Raw genomic sequence first — 16,039 nt, 5'->3', positions numbered from 1 at the left:
AACGATACTTTATAAAAGTCTAAAAATACGTGCAAACAGTGAACGTAAACATCCTGGTCAGACGTTGGGAGTACTAATTCAATCCTTGAACGTTTTACAACTCCTATTTTGGTACCACAAAGACAGACAAATTGTACGTACGTCCGTACGTATTCTAAACCCCAAAAAACACGAAAAAGACAAAGGGGGTTCCAAACGCAGCCCTAGTAGACGTTGGCTTGGTACTCTGGTTTCCCTCGCGAGGTCGAGCCCAGGTGCGAGCAAGTGAGGAGCAATATTCTCCTCCAAGAAACCATCGCTCCGATATTAATTTATCGAATTTTAATCAATCATCTCGAAGGTTTTGCTTTCTCCTCTCTCTCCTCTTACAATCTTTCTTCTTTGTTTATTTTTTTTAAATTTCTGCAGCTAAACATATATATTTATTTACATGTATGATTCTGTAGGTGATTCTGTTTCCAAAAATAATACCATTCTCCATATTGTTTGTTTACATAATTTAAGGATTAAACATTATGTTTGATTTAGGGCTGGGAAGAAGAATTTGTGTTGATAAAACTGAATAAGGATGGTTGGGGAGTCGGAACAACCCTCTGATTGTTCCCTGTTATCACAAGAATCAATGGGGGTCTCGCATTCACCCGATAACTTAAACTTCCCGGAAAGGGCTTTTTCGGCTGCTGGTGCTGCTTTTCTTTCCGCCATTATTGTTAATCCGCTCGATGTAGTTAAGGTGGTCTGCCACACCCTGATTTTGTGTCCAAATTATGTTTTTATAATACTGTTTAATGTGTTTTGGATTTACTCTTGTTGCGTTACTTATTTTTGTTTTTGACAGACGAGATTGCAAGCACAGGCTGCGGGAGTTCCTTACTCCCATCCACTCAGTAATGTTACTAGTCGTATGGCGGTTTTCGGCCCCAACATGGTATGCCGCCCCTTTTTGATACAATTACGTGTAGTGCTGCAGGGCATTATAGTTAAGAAATTACGAGTACTTTATAAGCTTTCTGATTCGACCAATTTCATGAAAAACGGACTTCGAACAAACAAGCCACATAGAAAACAAATGGACAAGGTGGCATTTCAGAATGATCGAAAACATTATCCAAAATCCCTATCCTGGTGTGCAGCACTGTCAACAATCCATCAACATTTACCATTTAATTCCGGACCAAACAATCTTTCTGTTGAAAAAGACTCAATAAGAGTCAAGAGACCTGCATCTAATCATATATTTAAAACATTTGCATGTTTCTTTTGCAATTTACTGAATATTCAAGTTTTGTGCTGTCCTCATAGCTTCCTGTTTTTGATGGTATCAACTATCAACTATCAATTCAAAAGGCACAAGTTTGTTTGTCTTTGTTCAGAGTTCAGACTTATCAATTAACTTGCATTGTCGGCCCCTCTACATAAGTTTAAGTTATTCTTTTATGCTTGGTTAAGTCTGGACTTTTCCTCGATTGTGACTGATAATGTGTTGTAAAAAATTTACAATTAAGTGCAGTTGAACTAGATAGTACAGTATCAGGCAGTAACAGGGGAGACTATTTGCAAGTTGGTAACACAGCGATTTTACAACTTTGTCTTTTGCTTACTCTTAGCCTCTTAGGTGTTATGTGTTTTAAATTTGTATCGAGCATTGATTTTGGAAGGATTCATATTTCCCATTTGGTTTCCTATGTGAACAACATAACATAATTTGCTTTTTCGATTTTTTCCTACAGATGTTCACTGATCTGAGATGTTCGCCATCATGTGCTCGTGCTGGTGTCCATGGTACTGTGTCAATTTGCCCTCCTGAATGTTTTGAGTACAAAGGAACGCTGGACGTCTTCTATAAAATTATTCGTCAGGTTTGTGTATAATGTTCTGTCAGTTTGAGCTATTGCAATGTGGTCATCTGTTGGCATTTATAGGTGCAGTGGTACTTTAAGGCTATTTAGCTGTTTGTTTATTTGTTATTATTTAAAATTATTCTTTACTTGGAATATTGCAGGAGGGTGTAGCAAGGTTATGGAGAGGCACAAATGCAAGTCTGGCGTTGGCTGTTCCAACAGTATGTTGCCTTGGGATATTTATGTACCATTCCTTGTTTAATGAGCTTGTGTTGATATTCTGCCATATCTTTCAGGTTGGGATCTACTTGCCATGCTATGATATCTTCCGCAACTACTTGGAAGATTTTACATCTAAGAACGCTCCAAGCATAACGCCTTACGCCCCTTTGTTGGCAGGTTCTCTAGCCCGCTCATTAGCATGCATAAGCTGCTATCCCATTGAGCTTGCTAGAACCCGTATGCAGGTACTCTATCTTCTATCACACTCTTGTCTATCTTCTTTGTTCACCTCAACCCCAATATGATTTGTTCTCCCAAGTCTTGGTTATAGTCTGCACAATTAGTGCATTTAAACCTATTCTGAAACTTTCTTTCTCGAGTTTTGCTTTATTCTGAATTTTTTTTACTCTGTGATACATGTATTACCAATCTTTATCAAAATCTTGGTAACACACATTTCTATTTATATCATACTTTGTATATCTGGTTTGTTGAAAAGTTCTTCCTCTTCTCTCGGAGCTTGTTCTCATATGAAGCAGATGTTCTGAAGAATAATACAATGTCTCAGTTGTGCACTTGTATTTCCCTGACTTACATTTAATGGTACTTTTCATGATTTTTTTATATTTGTGTTTCATGTACAGGCATTCAAAGAAACTCACCACGGAAAGAAGCCTCCCGGGGTGTTGAAGACATTGTTTGAGGTTATTTCCCAAGTCAAGAGCTCAAATAGACTTCAAAGCAGCTGTAATATTTCCATTCTGTGATATTTGAGTAGCTAACAGCTTTATATATTCAAATGTAAAAGCATCTGGTGGTGCTTGGCCTGTTTCCTCTCTCTTATGAACATAGCGAAGAGGGGAAATCTTTGCAAGTGAATATATGCCATGTGATTCATTATTATGTTTTTAGTATAATAACGGTAGATTTGGTGCATATCTTAGTAGTAACCTGTAGATAGTGTGGTTTAAGGAATGCAAATTGCTTATATGTTTTTTTTTGGCTTGACAAGTTAAGTTTATTGTATATATTCATATTATTTTGGTAACATTTGGCCTTGTTTCCTAATTCAAATTACAGCGCAAAGTTATCGTGCACTCTGGACAGGACTCGGGGCTCAGCTTGCGCGTGATGTACCTTTCTCTGCAATCTGTTGGGGAACCCTTGAACCAGTAAACTTCTGCCCACAATTATGTCAATTTGGTATACTGTTGTGGTACTATTTTTAAGTTACTCGTTTGCCAAAAATAATCTGCAGACTAGACGAACACTTTTAGGTATGGTGGGTGAGGAATCAAACGTGGTTAGTGTTCTTGGGGCAAATTTCTCTGCAGGTTTTGTTGCGGGAACTCTTGCTGCAGCAGCTACATGTCCACTGGATGTTGCAAAGACCAGAAGACAAATAGAGGTTCATTTCTGAACTGAGTATATTTTATTTTTATTGCAAATTGTTGGTTCCACACTAGATTATTTGCTAAATTGGCTTCAATAAGTGGATGCACGTAACCTTTTTGTTATTTTCATCATTGGTTTCTTCCAGAAAGATCCTGCTAGAGCATTGAGAATGACAACAAGACAAACGCTTGTGGAAATCTGGAGGTATGCTTATAGTTGTACCATCCTAGTTTATACCACAGATTAAAGATTTTGTCACATGGATGATTAGAGGGGGGAAGCATTTTAATGTTGGATTATGTTTGCATATTTACTATCAAAGATCCGTTTTATCATGGATAAGTATACTATGTTATTGAGAATATTATCAACTGGGAAATGATCTTTTTTGGTACATGTACTGTTTCTGCTCTATATATATTAAAGCTGACGTGTTTCCAAAAAATTGGGAAAATTTATAAGGTTTATTTAGCATTGCAGACTAGAACATCTGAACATGTCTTACTTTTGGTCATCCTTTACTTCTAATACTTGCTGGTTGCTGCTACAGTTTTTCTTTACATTTTTTTTGTAACAAAAAACTACTCGTATAATTTAGCATTTCCCCATGCCATGCTAGCAAGTAGCGCCTAAATGTTTCCTTTGTGTATTAGAAGCAGAAATTTTAGTATTTTAATTCCACATGTATTTTATTAGTGAAGTAACAGAATGTAATTTTATCAGGGATGGAGGAATGAAGGGCCTTTTCACTGGAGTCGGCCCTCGTGTTGGCCGTGCAGGTCCATCTGTTGGAATTGTGGTATCATTTTATGAAGGTGTAAAGTACATTCTACATCATCATTATGCAACTCGATGATAAAAGGTGGAAGAGTGATTTTGGTCCGATTTAAAAAGGATTATGGATATAAATATACGAAGCACTTTCGACAGAATAGGATAGAAATTTTTTGCTGAAATATCAAAATGTAGAGGTCTCTTATTTTTCAGAATTTACTTAATTTGAATCATGTTTTGAAGTCCGGGGTCAAATTCCTCTTCAGTTCTCCTATTTTACGAGTAAAATCTTAGTCTAAGAAAATAAGGTCCAATGAGATGCGCATTAGTCCATATTATGGGGCGGTTTGACTAAGTTTAAAGGAAGTTACTTATTGTTTAAAATAGAAAAGTGGATTATAAGTGATAAGTGGATATAACTTATAAGTTGTTAAAGTGTTTGGATAATGTGAGTAATAAACCCGTGGAGGTTTTGATAATTTAAATATATAAATATATTTATTTTAGCATTTTAATTAATAAAATGATATTTATTAATATATATAATTTATCACATATCTGAAATGTAAAAAAAAACATATTAAATAAATTAATCAAATAAATAAGAAGTTGGAAGCTGGGATGAAAAACTACAACTTGCAACTTTTTTTTTCTTTTTCTTTTCTTTGTTAAAAAGGTCACATAGAAAGTCAGGGGACTTCTTTTGCCAAACGCTCGTTAAAAAGTCAAGCCTGACTTTTCTGGAAGACAATCAAACAACCATTATGTGTGTTGGAGGCAGTCAAGCCTGACTTTTATAAAAAAGAAGTGCTTCTGGAAGACAACCAAACAACCACTATATGTGTTGGAGGCATAGTTAATTTATATGTTTTCTAATGAAATAGGGATAGTATTTTCAGCATGAGTATCTTATATAACTAGTAATTAACACAAATAAAAAATAAAAAATTTTAATTTTTTTTTTTAAAGTTCGTATCAAAACACCCCCTATTCATATATCTACGTGTGTTACATATAAATTTATAATACGTTTCTGAACATGCGAATGCTATTGAATTTTGTAACGAGAACTCCCTCTTGGATGTACTATAATTCCGCAAGTTTTTATATTTACCATTATTTTTCTGGCTGCTCAACTATAATACACACACATACATGGTAAAGAAATACGTACACCGAGTACTTACACACGAACGCACAAATGGTCACAAATGAGCAACGTCAACAAACACGGACCAATATGATATACACGCACCCATGGTCCCACTTCGTACATAAATAGCCAGCCACGTTGGCTTTTTTAAATCCAATAAATATCTCACCCTTCCTATTTCTGACAAGAGAAAAAAAGATAATCGCACAAAATAAAATTTTAAAAACAACCCAAGTCTTGACCACAAGCTTAAGCCACGTCCTCACACTAGATAATTGTGGACATCGTTATTTCCGTAAAATTTATGAATATTAAGATGATCATCACTTGTTTAACTTCCACATTCAGATTCTATATCTATCTGTCTTTACATTTGTAAGTGTTGAATCTTTTTGTCTGAATCTTGTATCTGCTTAGCCCTGATTCTGTTGACATACTTCAAGGTATTTGATTAATGTCTCAACAATGCTTATGTTAGATTTAATTATGTTTTAGTTATGTGATAATCTCGGATTCACTGCATGATGTTATATTCATTTCTTGCTTTTGTGCTTATATGTCGAAGAGTGGATCACTGGCGCCTATCTATGAAGTGGTAATTTGCACAAATAGGATTATGTTTGGATTGAAATTTCTAATTATAGTGCATTCTTGTGGCTTATGAGTGATGAATGTTAGATTAGGCTACACAATATAGAATTGATGTGATGTTGCTTATATTACTTTGAACTACAGAGCTAGCAGTATATACTAGGGAAGATTACATTTTAGAAGGATGGATTGCATAAATCTTATTATATGTTTTTGTCCTCTCAGGACTGTTTATCGATAAATTTCCATTTTGCAAAATTTGGTATGGGAGTTGTGACTGTTTCTAGTTCTGCTGCGCGTACGCCATTGGGATCAAGCACTAGATTGTCGAAGTACTCATTTCCTACTAAAAGAACATCAATTTCGATGTTTAAAACAGATAAAACCAAGAATAAAGCTTTGGTTGCTCCCAAGGATGCGGTGTCTTCAGCCATTGAGAAATCTAAAGGAAAACGAAAGATACTAAGACAAAGTAAAAAGCCATTGGAAAGAGTACAAGCTTTCTCTGTTGCTGAAGCACCGTCATGTCCCTTGGACTTGGACTATTACGAAGCTGCGGCTAAGCTGGAAAATATATACAAGCTTAGTCCCGCACCTGAAGTGTATGATGGACAAGATGAAGATCATGGGGCGAAGACAATCCGAAAGAGGAGGAAGAAGAAGATTGAAGAAAATGAGAAAAAAGAAGATAAAAGAATTAATAACGTAGTGCGAAGTCAGAAAACTGGTTTAAGAAGAATGAGTCTTGAGAAAAGGATTGAATTGAAGATAAACAAAGAGGCTGAAGTTCAATCTGCAATGAGGAGGAGGAAACTTACAGGGGAAAATGAGAGTGAAAAGATCAACAGGCTGGTGAGAGAATATTCTGTTTCTACTGACTTGGTGAGCTTGGACTGGAAGAAAATGAAGATCCCACCAGTACTTTCGTCTTCAGAGCACACCTGGCTGTTTAAGTTAATGCAACCTATGAAGGTGATCATTTTCAGTTTTGAATATCTTTATTTTGTGCTAATTTTTTTAATTCTTCTGGTTTCCTAGTTTTTTGGTGCATTTCTAAGAACTTTAGTTGCTGCACTATAGGCTATCCTTTTGGTGAAAGATAATTTGCAAAATGACTTGGGCAGAGAACCAACTGATGGTGAGTTAGCAAAGGCAACAGGTATGAATGTTGTTCAACTGAGGAAGCAAATAGCCATTGGCAAAGCTGCCCGTAGCAAATTGATTAAGGTCAGAACATGTCTATGAACCTTGTTATTTCCCCTAATTGCTTAAGTGGTACTTGATCTTAGGAGGTCCTGTCGTGGGATATATAATATATAGACTTTATTTTACCACTGTGATTTATATTCCCTGAGTGCTATTTGATATTATCTGGTGAGCTAGACATGCATTCCCGAAGTAAACCTGATGAATGCACTTGACCAACTTCTGGGGAATTTTAAAGTAGGTGACTGTGGTATTCTCATTCAGTACCTGCTCTAGTGCTCTTATTGAAATTTACACTTACTGTCAATTTAACTGTAGTAAACTAGAAAAACAAATTGTTTGATAATTTGGGTTAAAGAATTGAAATGATCTTACACCCCCTGTAGTGTCGGGGTTGTGTTACATCTGGAGATGTCTGATGTTGGGTGGTACCATTATATCAGATATTTATCCTTGTGATCTGCAAAGCACTATTTGTATTGATAGTCATGATGCATGAAGCACAATTTTTTAAAAAAATGAATTGAAAGTGAATCTTACTGTCCTCTCATTCTGTTGCAGCACAATCTTCGCCTTATATTGTTTGTAATGAACAAATATTTTCAAGAGTTTACAAATGGCCCGAAATTCCAAGATCTCTGTCAAGCAGGGGTAAAAGGTCTTATCACTGCCATTGATCGCTTTGAACCCAAAAGGAGGCTGCGCCTTTCAACATATAGCCTATTTTGGATCAGGCATACAATCATACGATCCATGACTCTCGCGAGCTTTACAAAAGTTTCTTTTGGTCTTGAGTCGGTAAGATTCTTCTCCAGGCACTTGTTCTTCTGTTGTCATTATACATTCTTTATTGCCAGTAGCCTCTTGTCCCTTCCGAATACAAAATATAGAGACGATATATTGAATTTGAACTTATTTTTTTTTGTTACCTGTATAGTCAAGTATTTATATCTAAATAACTAATCCGAGAATCTCACAACTTTCATGAGCTTAGGTTTCATGGAGTAATCGACTCTTACAAAAGCAGAACAAAATGATTATTCCAATATATTTTTCAGTAGAATTACTGTTGCTCTTTATATTGAAATGACCAGTCTAGCTTGTCTATGCGAATTAGTGCTTAAAGTCGGTGGTGGAAGAATTTTGGTCATTTACTTTTGTGATGTGCGTATTTAGGAGTTTCACGTGAAGTTAAAATGTATACTGATGCAGGTGAGAGCAGAGATACAAAAAGTGAAACTGCAGCTGATGTTTGAACTACACAGAGAGCCGACGGAGGAAGAAATTATCGAGAAAGTTGGAATTTCCAGGGAAAGATACAATGAAGTGATGAGGGCATCAAAGCCTGTTTTCTCTCTCCATGCTAGGCACTCTGTAACACAAGAAGAGTTTATTAGTGGTATTACTGATTTTGAAGGGGCGGGAGGGGATAAAAGAAGACAGCCAGCTCTTCTCCGGCTAGCTCTTGACGATGTGGTAATAGTTTTTCCTTGTCATTACAACATTGTGTTGCACACTTCATTTTATTTTTTCATCACAAGTGTGTCAGTTCCTAAGAAAGAGTGTTAGCATCAAGTTGTGTATTTGCATAGGTGTTATTACATATTCTGGGCAAGTATAGCATCACCTAATGACTTGACAATTTACATGTCCATAATCCTTTCACAGCTTGATTCTCTCAAGCCCAAAGAGAGCTTGGTGATCAGGCAAAGATATGGGCTTGATGGTAAAGGTGATCGAACATTGGGGGAGATAGGTGGCAATTTGAACATATCTAGAGAAATGGTCAGAAAGCATGAAGTTAAGGCATTCATGAAACTCAAGCATCCAACTCGAGTGGATTATCTCCGGAGGTATATATTGTGAAAAAAATATTAAGAGATCGCATCCATACATATTCCACTGCAATCTGGATCAACTCAACAATCAGAAGTTTAATATTGTATACTTGTACCATAGTCGTAAGATACATGAACATAGATATTCAGTATATAGCATGAAATCCATAACAAGGCCTTATATGTGATGCCAGTGTATATATAAGTTGCAGTTTTCTTGGTCGCCAGTCCCAAAGGCATGTAATACAGTCCGATACAGTCTTCCAGCCTTTCTTTTGTAATGTACTGTCAATCATAACATATGTAGAACTTAGAAATCTCAGTACAGTGTTTGCTAGACGTGTGATACTACATTAATAGTCTGACAAGAAGTTGAATACAAAAGTACCAATTTGATCATCGCCACTTGCCTATATTTCTATACAATTTGCTTTCAGTGATTTTTTCACCCTCAGGGATTTACTTTCAGTCTGAAGTTATGTTTTCTTTGGAGATGTAGGGCCAATTATTGAGTTAAATCTTCTCTTCAGAAGACAGCATGTAAACTAAGCACTAATACATGGGCAGTATCAGGAGAACTCACAATTTAGCACTAAGGATTTGGTAGAAGTAGATTCTTTTCATTAATAAAAGAAGGGAGAATCAGTAGCAACAGTATTCAACACAGAGGCTACACCAGGTTGTGTTTAATTACTTTCGAAACAAAGCTATGCCACCTCATTAACTACTTTTCAACACCATGGGTTCTCCAGCATCCCAGCTTCCATTTTGTAGCGGCAGCTGGTGTTTCACTGTCCAAAATCTTTGAATTTCTTCGGGTTTTCTTCCTGGAAGACGCCCAGCTATCAAATGCCACCTAAAAAACAAATTCAAACTTTAGTGAGTATTGGTAATGGACTCACAAGAAAACCCGAGCGATGAATGTTCTGAGTAGCTTACCTTTGGCCAACAAGCCTATACATTCTTAAGATGAGATCTTCCTCTTCATCAGTCATCTTTATAATCTCCAACTGACTGCTACCAGAATCTGTCATTCCACAAAAAATCCCACTTCTAAGCAATAATAATATGCTCATAAAAAACACGCACCGCCAAATAAACTGACATTCGACATGCAAATAAACTGATATTCGACATGAACATGAATCAACTACGCATCGAAGCACAATAAAAGTGGAGCATAAACACACACAAATGTATGCACTATGCAGTGTACTGACCTTGGCACTCAGAAGTGGTGGGTTCTGGGTGGGTTGGGGATTTCTTGTCCATAATAAACAACACAAAAAGACTGAAAGATTGTGAGATACTAGGGAAGAGGAGTGGCTGGCTTTATTAGCATATCAGCTATTTTAACATAAAAATATGCAATTGCCACGTAAATTTAGAAAGCTATCTAACAAGTACTATCCAAACTTAGTAGTTTGACTAGTAGCTGATAACAACTCCTACCCATGTATTTCATTTTCTAATAATCTTCCCCCTTTCAATGAATTTATGTAAATATAGATTTCATTTATCTGATGTTTCTACAGTTACCTGACAGATATGTGGGCGCTGTGTTCTCTAACCTGGAAAGTAGTCGACTACAGTAATAAAACAAATTAATGTACCAAGCAGTTATAGAAATTAAGAGTTTACTTGCAGTCAACTCACCTGTACTTGTCGATTTGTCCTTTTCATTATTACCTAATACAGAACATTTTTATATTTCTGTTACACGATTAATTAGTTGGCCAAGTCTGGATCTTATCTATACCGGATAATATTAGCTGGAGGATTAGGTTTCTTTAAACTTATCATCAGATGATGTCACAGAGATTATGAAATAGTTAGGTATACTAAGTTCTACCTTTGTCCTAGGATTGCGAAGTGAAGATTTATTAAGGATTTTTTTATGAGAGAGGTGCTGATACACAGAGCAATAGAGCATTGAGGGAGCAGTTCTGCTTTCCTTTCAACTTTGATGATTAAACAAGATTTTTTCCCGAAATAAGTTATAACTGATTATTTCACCTAAATAAGAGTATTCCTGTAAACTAACCCTCGGTTTCTCATGAAGCTCTGATTGAAGGTAACACTGGTAGATCGCATCCTCCTGATGATGATAATGATAATGAAGTTCAACTATCTATAGCAATCACAAGATAAAAATGTACTTCTATCTATTATGTGAGACAGACATGGTGAGCACCTGAAAGTCTGCAACTAAATTTTAAGTTTTTTGCGAGCAAGTTAATACAATATTTACTCGTATATTTAAGTATGTATCATATAATAGTTTTACCATGGTATATTCCTCGACAAGTTGGTGAAGATGAAATTAAACTTGTACCAAGCTTGCTCTCATGTATATTAGATGTCAAGAACAGAAGACAAAGAAGCCAAACCTTTTTGTCATTTGTCGCAGAGGATTTGCCAATCTCTACAGTATTCTACATCAATACCAAGAAGATTGAGCATCCGAGTTCGTTGCATTATGTATAGCCCCCCCTGCCCCCTCTTACCATCTTCTATTTTCTCACTGAAATAAGATTCTCAGTCAAGTGCTCTAACATTGCATATACGCTGTTACATGAAGGATGGGTTCTATCTTCTACGGAAAAAACATTAATACTGTTGTTTAGCTCAATCCAACTACATCCGGGATCCTTCTTCACATCCAAGCCTCTTAATAACTTCCTTACCTTCATCTTCTCCTCCCACTTCCCCAGCATTGCATATATGTTGGACATAATAATATAGGTAGATGTTGGGATCGGAAAGAAAAGAAGCATCTTTGCTGCAACCCTTTCACCCACATCCATATCCATCCAAAACCAACATGCATTAAGCAAAGCTCCCCAAATGATACCATCCGCTTCAACTGGCATCTCTTTGATAAGCTCCTCAGCTTCTCTTAAACGGCCTGATCGGCCAAGAAGATCAACTAAGCATGTAAAGTGTTCTAAGCTGGGAGCAATACCATAGTTTTCTTTCATTATGTGAAAGAATTCGATTCCCTTGTTAATAAAGCCTGCATGAGCACAAGCTGAAAGGACTGCTACAAAAGTTGCAGCATTGGGATGCACTCCCTGGTTTATCATTTCTTTAAAGCATAAAATTGTCTCAGAACCAAACCCATTGTGTGCATAGCCATGTATGAGAGCCGTCCAAGCCGCCACACTAGGAGATGATATGCTGATGAATGATTTCTGAGCATTACTTATGTTCCCGCATTTAGAGTACATATCCACAAGGGCTGTTCCAACATAAACATTAGACACAAATGGTGTTTTGATCAAATGAGCATGAAGTAGTTGTCCTAGTTGAATAGATCCAAGGCATGAGCATGAATGAAACAGAGCAGAGTAGGTTGATCTGGTTTTGCTTATCGAATTCTTGTGCATTACTGCATACAGTTTCAAAGCATTTTCATGTTGATCATTTCGAATATAACCTGAGATCATAGAATTCCAAGTTACAGGGTTCTTTTCTTCTTTCGTTTTCTCAAAAAGATCCACAGCTTTTTCTAATTGATCAGTTCTAGAATACACTGAAATCATAATATTTGAAGAAAGTATAGTTCTGTGATGCATCTCCAGATACAACTTTTCAGAATCCTCACTTCTACCACACAATGAATACCCTTTAATCATCAAATTATATGAAACTGTGTTTCTTTCAGGAAGTCCATTAAAAATCAATTCCGCTTCCACAATCCTGCCAGCAGCTATAAGCTTTTCAATGAAGACATTTGTCTCATTCAGCGAGGGGCTTGTCAGTCTGTCAAAAACTTTTTTCGCATCATCGATAACATCACAATCACAATAAAAGCCAATGAGTGCAGCACTTATGGAGTGTTCAAACTCATATCCATATCGCATAACTAGCCCATGAAAAGCCCTTCCCTCATGCAACAACCCTACTCTAGCACAAGCCCTAATGATGGGATCAAGAGTGAACTCATTTGGTTTAGCCTCACCGCTTCCTCTCATCGTATTAAATAACTGCAAAGCCTTTCCACAACCATCATCAATTTTACAATAACCAGAGATCACCGAGGTCCATGCAATGACATCACGGATTGGCATACTATAAAACACATCAAGAGCATTGTCCATCAAGCTACACTGAACATAACCAACAAGCATCAAACCCCACAACAACTCATTCATCTCATGGAACAAATCAAAAACCTGCCTCGCATCTTCAATCTCAAAACAACTCGCATAGATATAAAGCAATGCACTTCCAACAAGCCTAAAATCTTCCGACCCTGACTTCACCACAACACAATGAACCTGCTTACCACCACACAACGATGGCAATCGAGCACAAGCACTCAACGCGGAAGCAAACGTAGTCTCATTAAGCTTCACACCACCTACATGCATTGCCGAAACCATACTAAGAGCATCACCAAACCTTCCAAATCTAGAATACCCAGATACCATTATGTTCCAAGACACCACCGTCCTATCCGGCATTTCATCAAACACCTTCCGAGCCACCATCAAATTCCCACTTTTAACCCACCTAGTAATCTCAATATTTCTTGCAAAAACATCATACCCATTATAATCACAACTCCTCGTACAAAATCTCCTCAAGTTCCCCCATTTTTGAATTTTCAACTTCCCAAACACCCCCCAGCCCATAAACCCTAAACAAAAAAGTCAAACTAAAAACACACTTGCTTCCAAAAGTCAATCCCTCAGCCAAACAACCAAACCGCTACTCCCTACAAACTCGCCACGTGTATCAGTGCATGCAGCCACGTACCCTCTTCTCTCTCTCTCACTCTCTCTCTTCTCTCTCATTTTACATACATAGAACTAAATCTCTCTGCATATCTAATTTCTCTCACTCTCTCTCTATATTATATTACTGGGTTTTACAAGATGGTGAAGTTAGCGACGGCGCGTGACAGCAGAATGTACGGGCCGAGGCTATCAAGAAACCGTTCAGAGTACATGAACGCGGGGCTATATGTATTCGCAACTCTGCTACTACTCGTTGGTTTTGCGACACAGTTATCGACGAAAGAACCGAAGATAGGGGTCGTATTTGTATTAATAGGACTATTTATAATCGCGATAGTGAATATTCATGATTTAATCGCTCATCTCGCTGGAATTGATTACTGTGTGGCTTTGATAGAACATGATATACAATTAGCTCTTGTTGAGTTCGCTGTGCCTTTGGTTCAGTCTTTGGGGACGCTTCTCTTGTTTTTGGCTATTCTCTTTCTCTTTATCCAGGTTCTTTTTATTCTCCGCTGCTAATTTTTCATATGATTTACACAAAGTAGAACAAATTATAACAGATCTCGAATTGCTAAAATTAAGTTCGGGAAGAAAAAGAATAGATAGCGAGGATGAGCATTGGGAGGGATTGAGCTCGAGTTTAATTAGTAGCATTGGATAATTGGTGGCATGATTATTGACTAGCTAATGAATTTTTTGTTACAAAATAGTACAAATTTCATTAGCTTCCAACCAAACAAGTGTGAGTTTTTGTAATGGAGGGATTTACGAGTGAGGAGGGATAAATACAAATACAACAATTATTTCTGAGGTCTGCGGGGAAAACTGAGTAAGAAGAATGATTGAGCCAAGCGTTCGATGTCAAGCTGGTAGGATTGAGCTCTGATACAGTTTGGTATAAATAGCGTGAAGTAAGAAATGCAAATTGTGTTTATATCTTTTTGTGAAGGGAAATTTTAATACACACCATACTATATTAAAATTTTCATTTCATTTCATTCCAATCAATTATATACTTACAAATGAACAAGAAGTAACCAGTTTAATTATTCAAATACTAGCAAGTGTTGGTCATCTTTTCGGCATTATAAGTAGTTCCGGTGAGAATCGATTTTGTTTCAAATAATTTGTGTCATATCTGAAATCGTAGTATATGTTTTCTCATTCTATGTAATGTTTACAAATTCATATTCAGGAGGAGAAGCAAAAATATTTTAAGTTGGAGAAGCATGGTATGAACATGCTTATTGCAGGTTCATCTTTGTGGGTGCTAGGGTCCATTCATAACTCGTGCCAAATCTATGAGAGAGCAGATGGTCACGTCCAGGTTCTGCAAGAAAGTGTCCACATTCCGTTCCTGATGGGAAGCTTGTTGTTCTTGGTAGGCTCGGTTATTAATTGTCGCAAGCAGGCTAGCACGCTTCATCATGGTCTGGACTTGTTGGTAAGTCACTTGTGCAGTTTTATTTGATTAAAAACCTTTTTTTTTCAGTCAAAAAAACAATCTAATATGTTAAAGTTATCTTGAGTTGTCATGAGCATATCTAATTATGAGGTGATCGTATTGAAAACTTGAAGTTGATGTGAATGACTTTTAAGGGGTTCAAACATTGAAATACCAAAGTTAAATTGACATACCAGTGAGTTAAAATTTGCTGATTATATGCTTAGTATTATAAGGTATGACCTCTATTTGCGCATTTGATGCTTACAAAGTCAAGTTTGAGCAGAGTGAGACATGGACTTGGCTTTGCCTAGTCGGGAGCTTAATGCTATTCATTGGAGGAATAACCAATGTAGTGAAGGTATTCAAGATGCAGCAGTTTGATAATGGGTTGCGGCTAGAGAAACTGAGAGGTGGCGCCCAAGAGCGATTAGCACATGTACGGGAAGGTCAAGTACCACTCATTCGAGAAAATCAAAGGAGAGGAAGGCAAGCTGAACAAGTTGGACCATCAGTAAATCCAACACCGTACAAGGATGTTCTACTAGGTCAGCCTTGATCGTGTTTCAGCTTAGTTAGCGCTGTATTCCCTCCCTTCAGATGCACAACTTAAAATGGTTCGACGACTGGTCTGCTATGCACATGTCTCAGGGAAGACAACGTTTCAGTTTTTTTCCCGTTCAGAAGGTTGTCATATCAATGTATGATGTTGCAAGGACAAAAAAAACAGTGTTTCAATAAAATTTGTTATTTCAGACAGTGAAGCTAGCACTTTGTAGCTTGGGTTCTCGTTCTTCTAGTGACCACTTCAAGAAAACGCTGCTCAC

General features: G+C 37.0%; 5 protein-coding genes across 6 annotated transcripts; 3 read left to right on the top strand and 2 right to left on the bottom strand.

Annotated features, from left to right (window-relative positions):
- Positions 1 to 113: 113 nt before the first annotated feature.
- On the top strand, positions 114 to 4,474 carry LOC108216658 (mitochondrial carrier protein MTM1-like). Its single transcript, XM_017389484.2, has 11 exons — positions 114 to 340; positions 529 to 733; positions 839 to 928; positions 1,731 to 1,859; positions 2,003 to 2,062; positions 2,138 to 2,308; positions 2,708 to 2,810; positions 3,144 to 3,235; positions 3,322 to 3,471; positions 3,604 to 3,662; positions 4,182 to 4,474. The coding sequence occupies exons 2-11, from the start codon at positions 569 to 571 to the stop codon at positions 4,312 to 4,314; spliced, it is 1,152 nt and encodes a 383-aa protein (XP_017244973.1). The 5' UTR covers positions 114 to 340; positions 529 to 568; the 3' UTR covers positions 4,315 to 4,474.
- Positions 4,475 to 5,591: 1,117 nt separating this feature from the next.
- Positions 5,592 to 9,247, top strand: LOC108218423 (RNA polymerase sigma factor sigE, chloroplastic/mitochondrial). Of its 2 annotated transcripts, none has more exons than XM_017391351.2 (6): positions 5,592 to 5,760; positions 6,202 to 6,948; positions 7,057 to 7,203; positions 7,744 to 7,980; positions 8,395 to 8,658; positions 8,851 to 9,247. In XM_017391351.2, the coding sequence occupies exons 2-6, from the start codon at positions 6,241 to 6,243 to the stop codon at positions 9,046 to 9,048; spliced, it is 1,554 nt and encodes a 517-aa protein (XP_017246840.1). In that variant the 5' UTR covers positions 5,592 to 5,760; positions 6,202 to 6,240; the 3' UTR covers positions 9,049 to 9,247. The 2 variants fall into 2 exon arrangements, with proteins under 2 accessions (XP_017246840.1, XP_017246839.1); XM_017391350.2 differs by having other exon boundaries at positions 5,664 to 5,828.
- A 372-nt stretch (positions 9,248 to 9,619) lies between these two features.
- LOC108218426 (MYB-like transcription factor ETC3) lies at positions 9,620 to 10,402 on the bottom strand. Its single transcript, XM_017391354.2, has 3 exons — positions 10,241 to 10,402; positions 9,960 to 10,047; positions 9,620 to 9,876 (listed from the first exon to the last, which is right to left on the bottom strand). The coding sequence occupies exons 1-3, from the start codon at positions 10,290 to 10,292 to the stop codon at positions 9,741 to 9,743; spliced, it is 276 nt and encodes a 91-aa protein (XP_017246843.1). The 5' UTR covers positions 10,293 to 10,402; the 3' UTR covers positions 9,620 to 9,740.
- A 1,010-nt stretch (positions 10,403 to 11,412) lies between these two features.
- Positions 11,413 to 13,795, bottom strand: LOC108218422 (pentatricopeptide repeat-containing protein At1g09410, mitochondrial). Its single transcript, XM_017391349.2, has one exon. It carries the CDS (start codon positions 13,658 to 13,660, stop codon positions 11,534 to 11,536), a length of 2,127 nt encoding a protein of 708 aa, XP_017246838.1. The 5' UTR covers positions 13,661 to 13,795; the 3' UTR covers positions 11,413 to 11,533.
- Positions 13,691 to 15,971, top strand: LOC108218425 (uncharacterized). The gene is made up of 3 exons (XM_017391353.2): positions 13,691 to 14,263; positions 14,964 to 15,212; positions 15,499 to 15,971. The coding sequence occupies exons 1-3, from the start codon at positions 13,904 to 13,906 to the stop codon at positions 15,769 to 15,771; spliced, it is 882 nt and encodes a 293-aa protein (XP_017246842.1). The 5' UTR covers positions 13,691 to 13,903; the 3' UTR covers positions 15,772 to 15,971.
- The last annotated feature ends 68 nt before the right edge of the window (positions 15,972 to 16,039 follow it).

This window comes from Daucus carota, chromosome 4 (genome assembly GCF_001625215.2).
Source record: "Daucus carota subsp. sativus chromosome 4, DH1 v3.0, whole genome shotgun sequence".
Taxonomy (NCBI): Eukaryota; Viridiplantae; Streptophyta; class Magnoliopsida; order Apiales; family Apiaceae; genus Daucus; species Daucus carota.
Note: the sequence above shows the minus strand (reverse complement) of the source record. Positions and strands in the feature narration are given on the sequence as shown.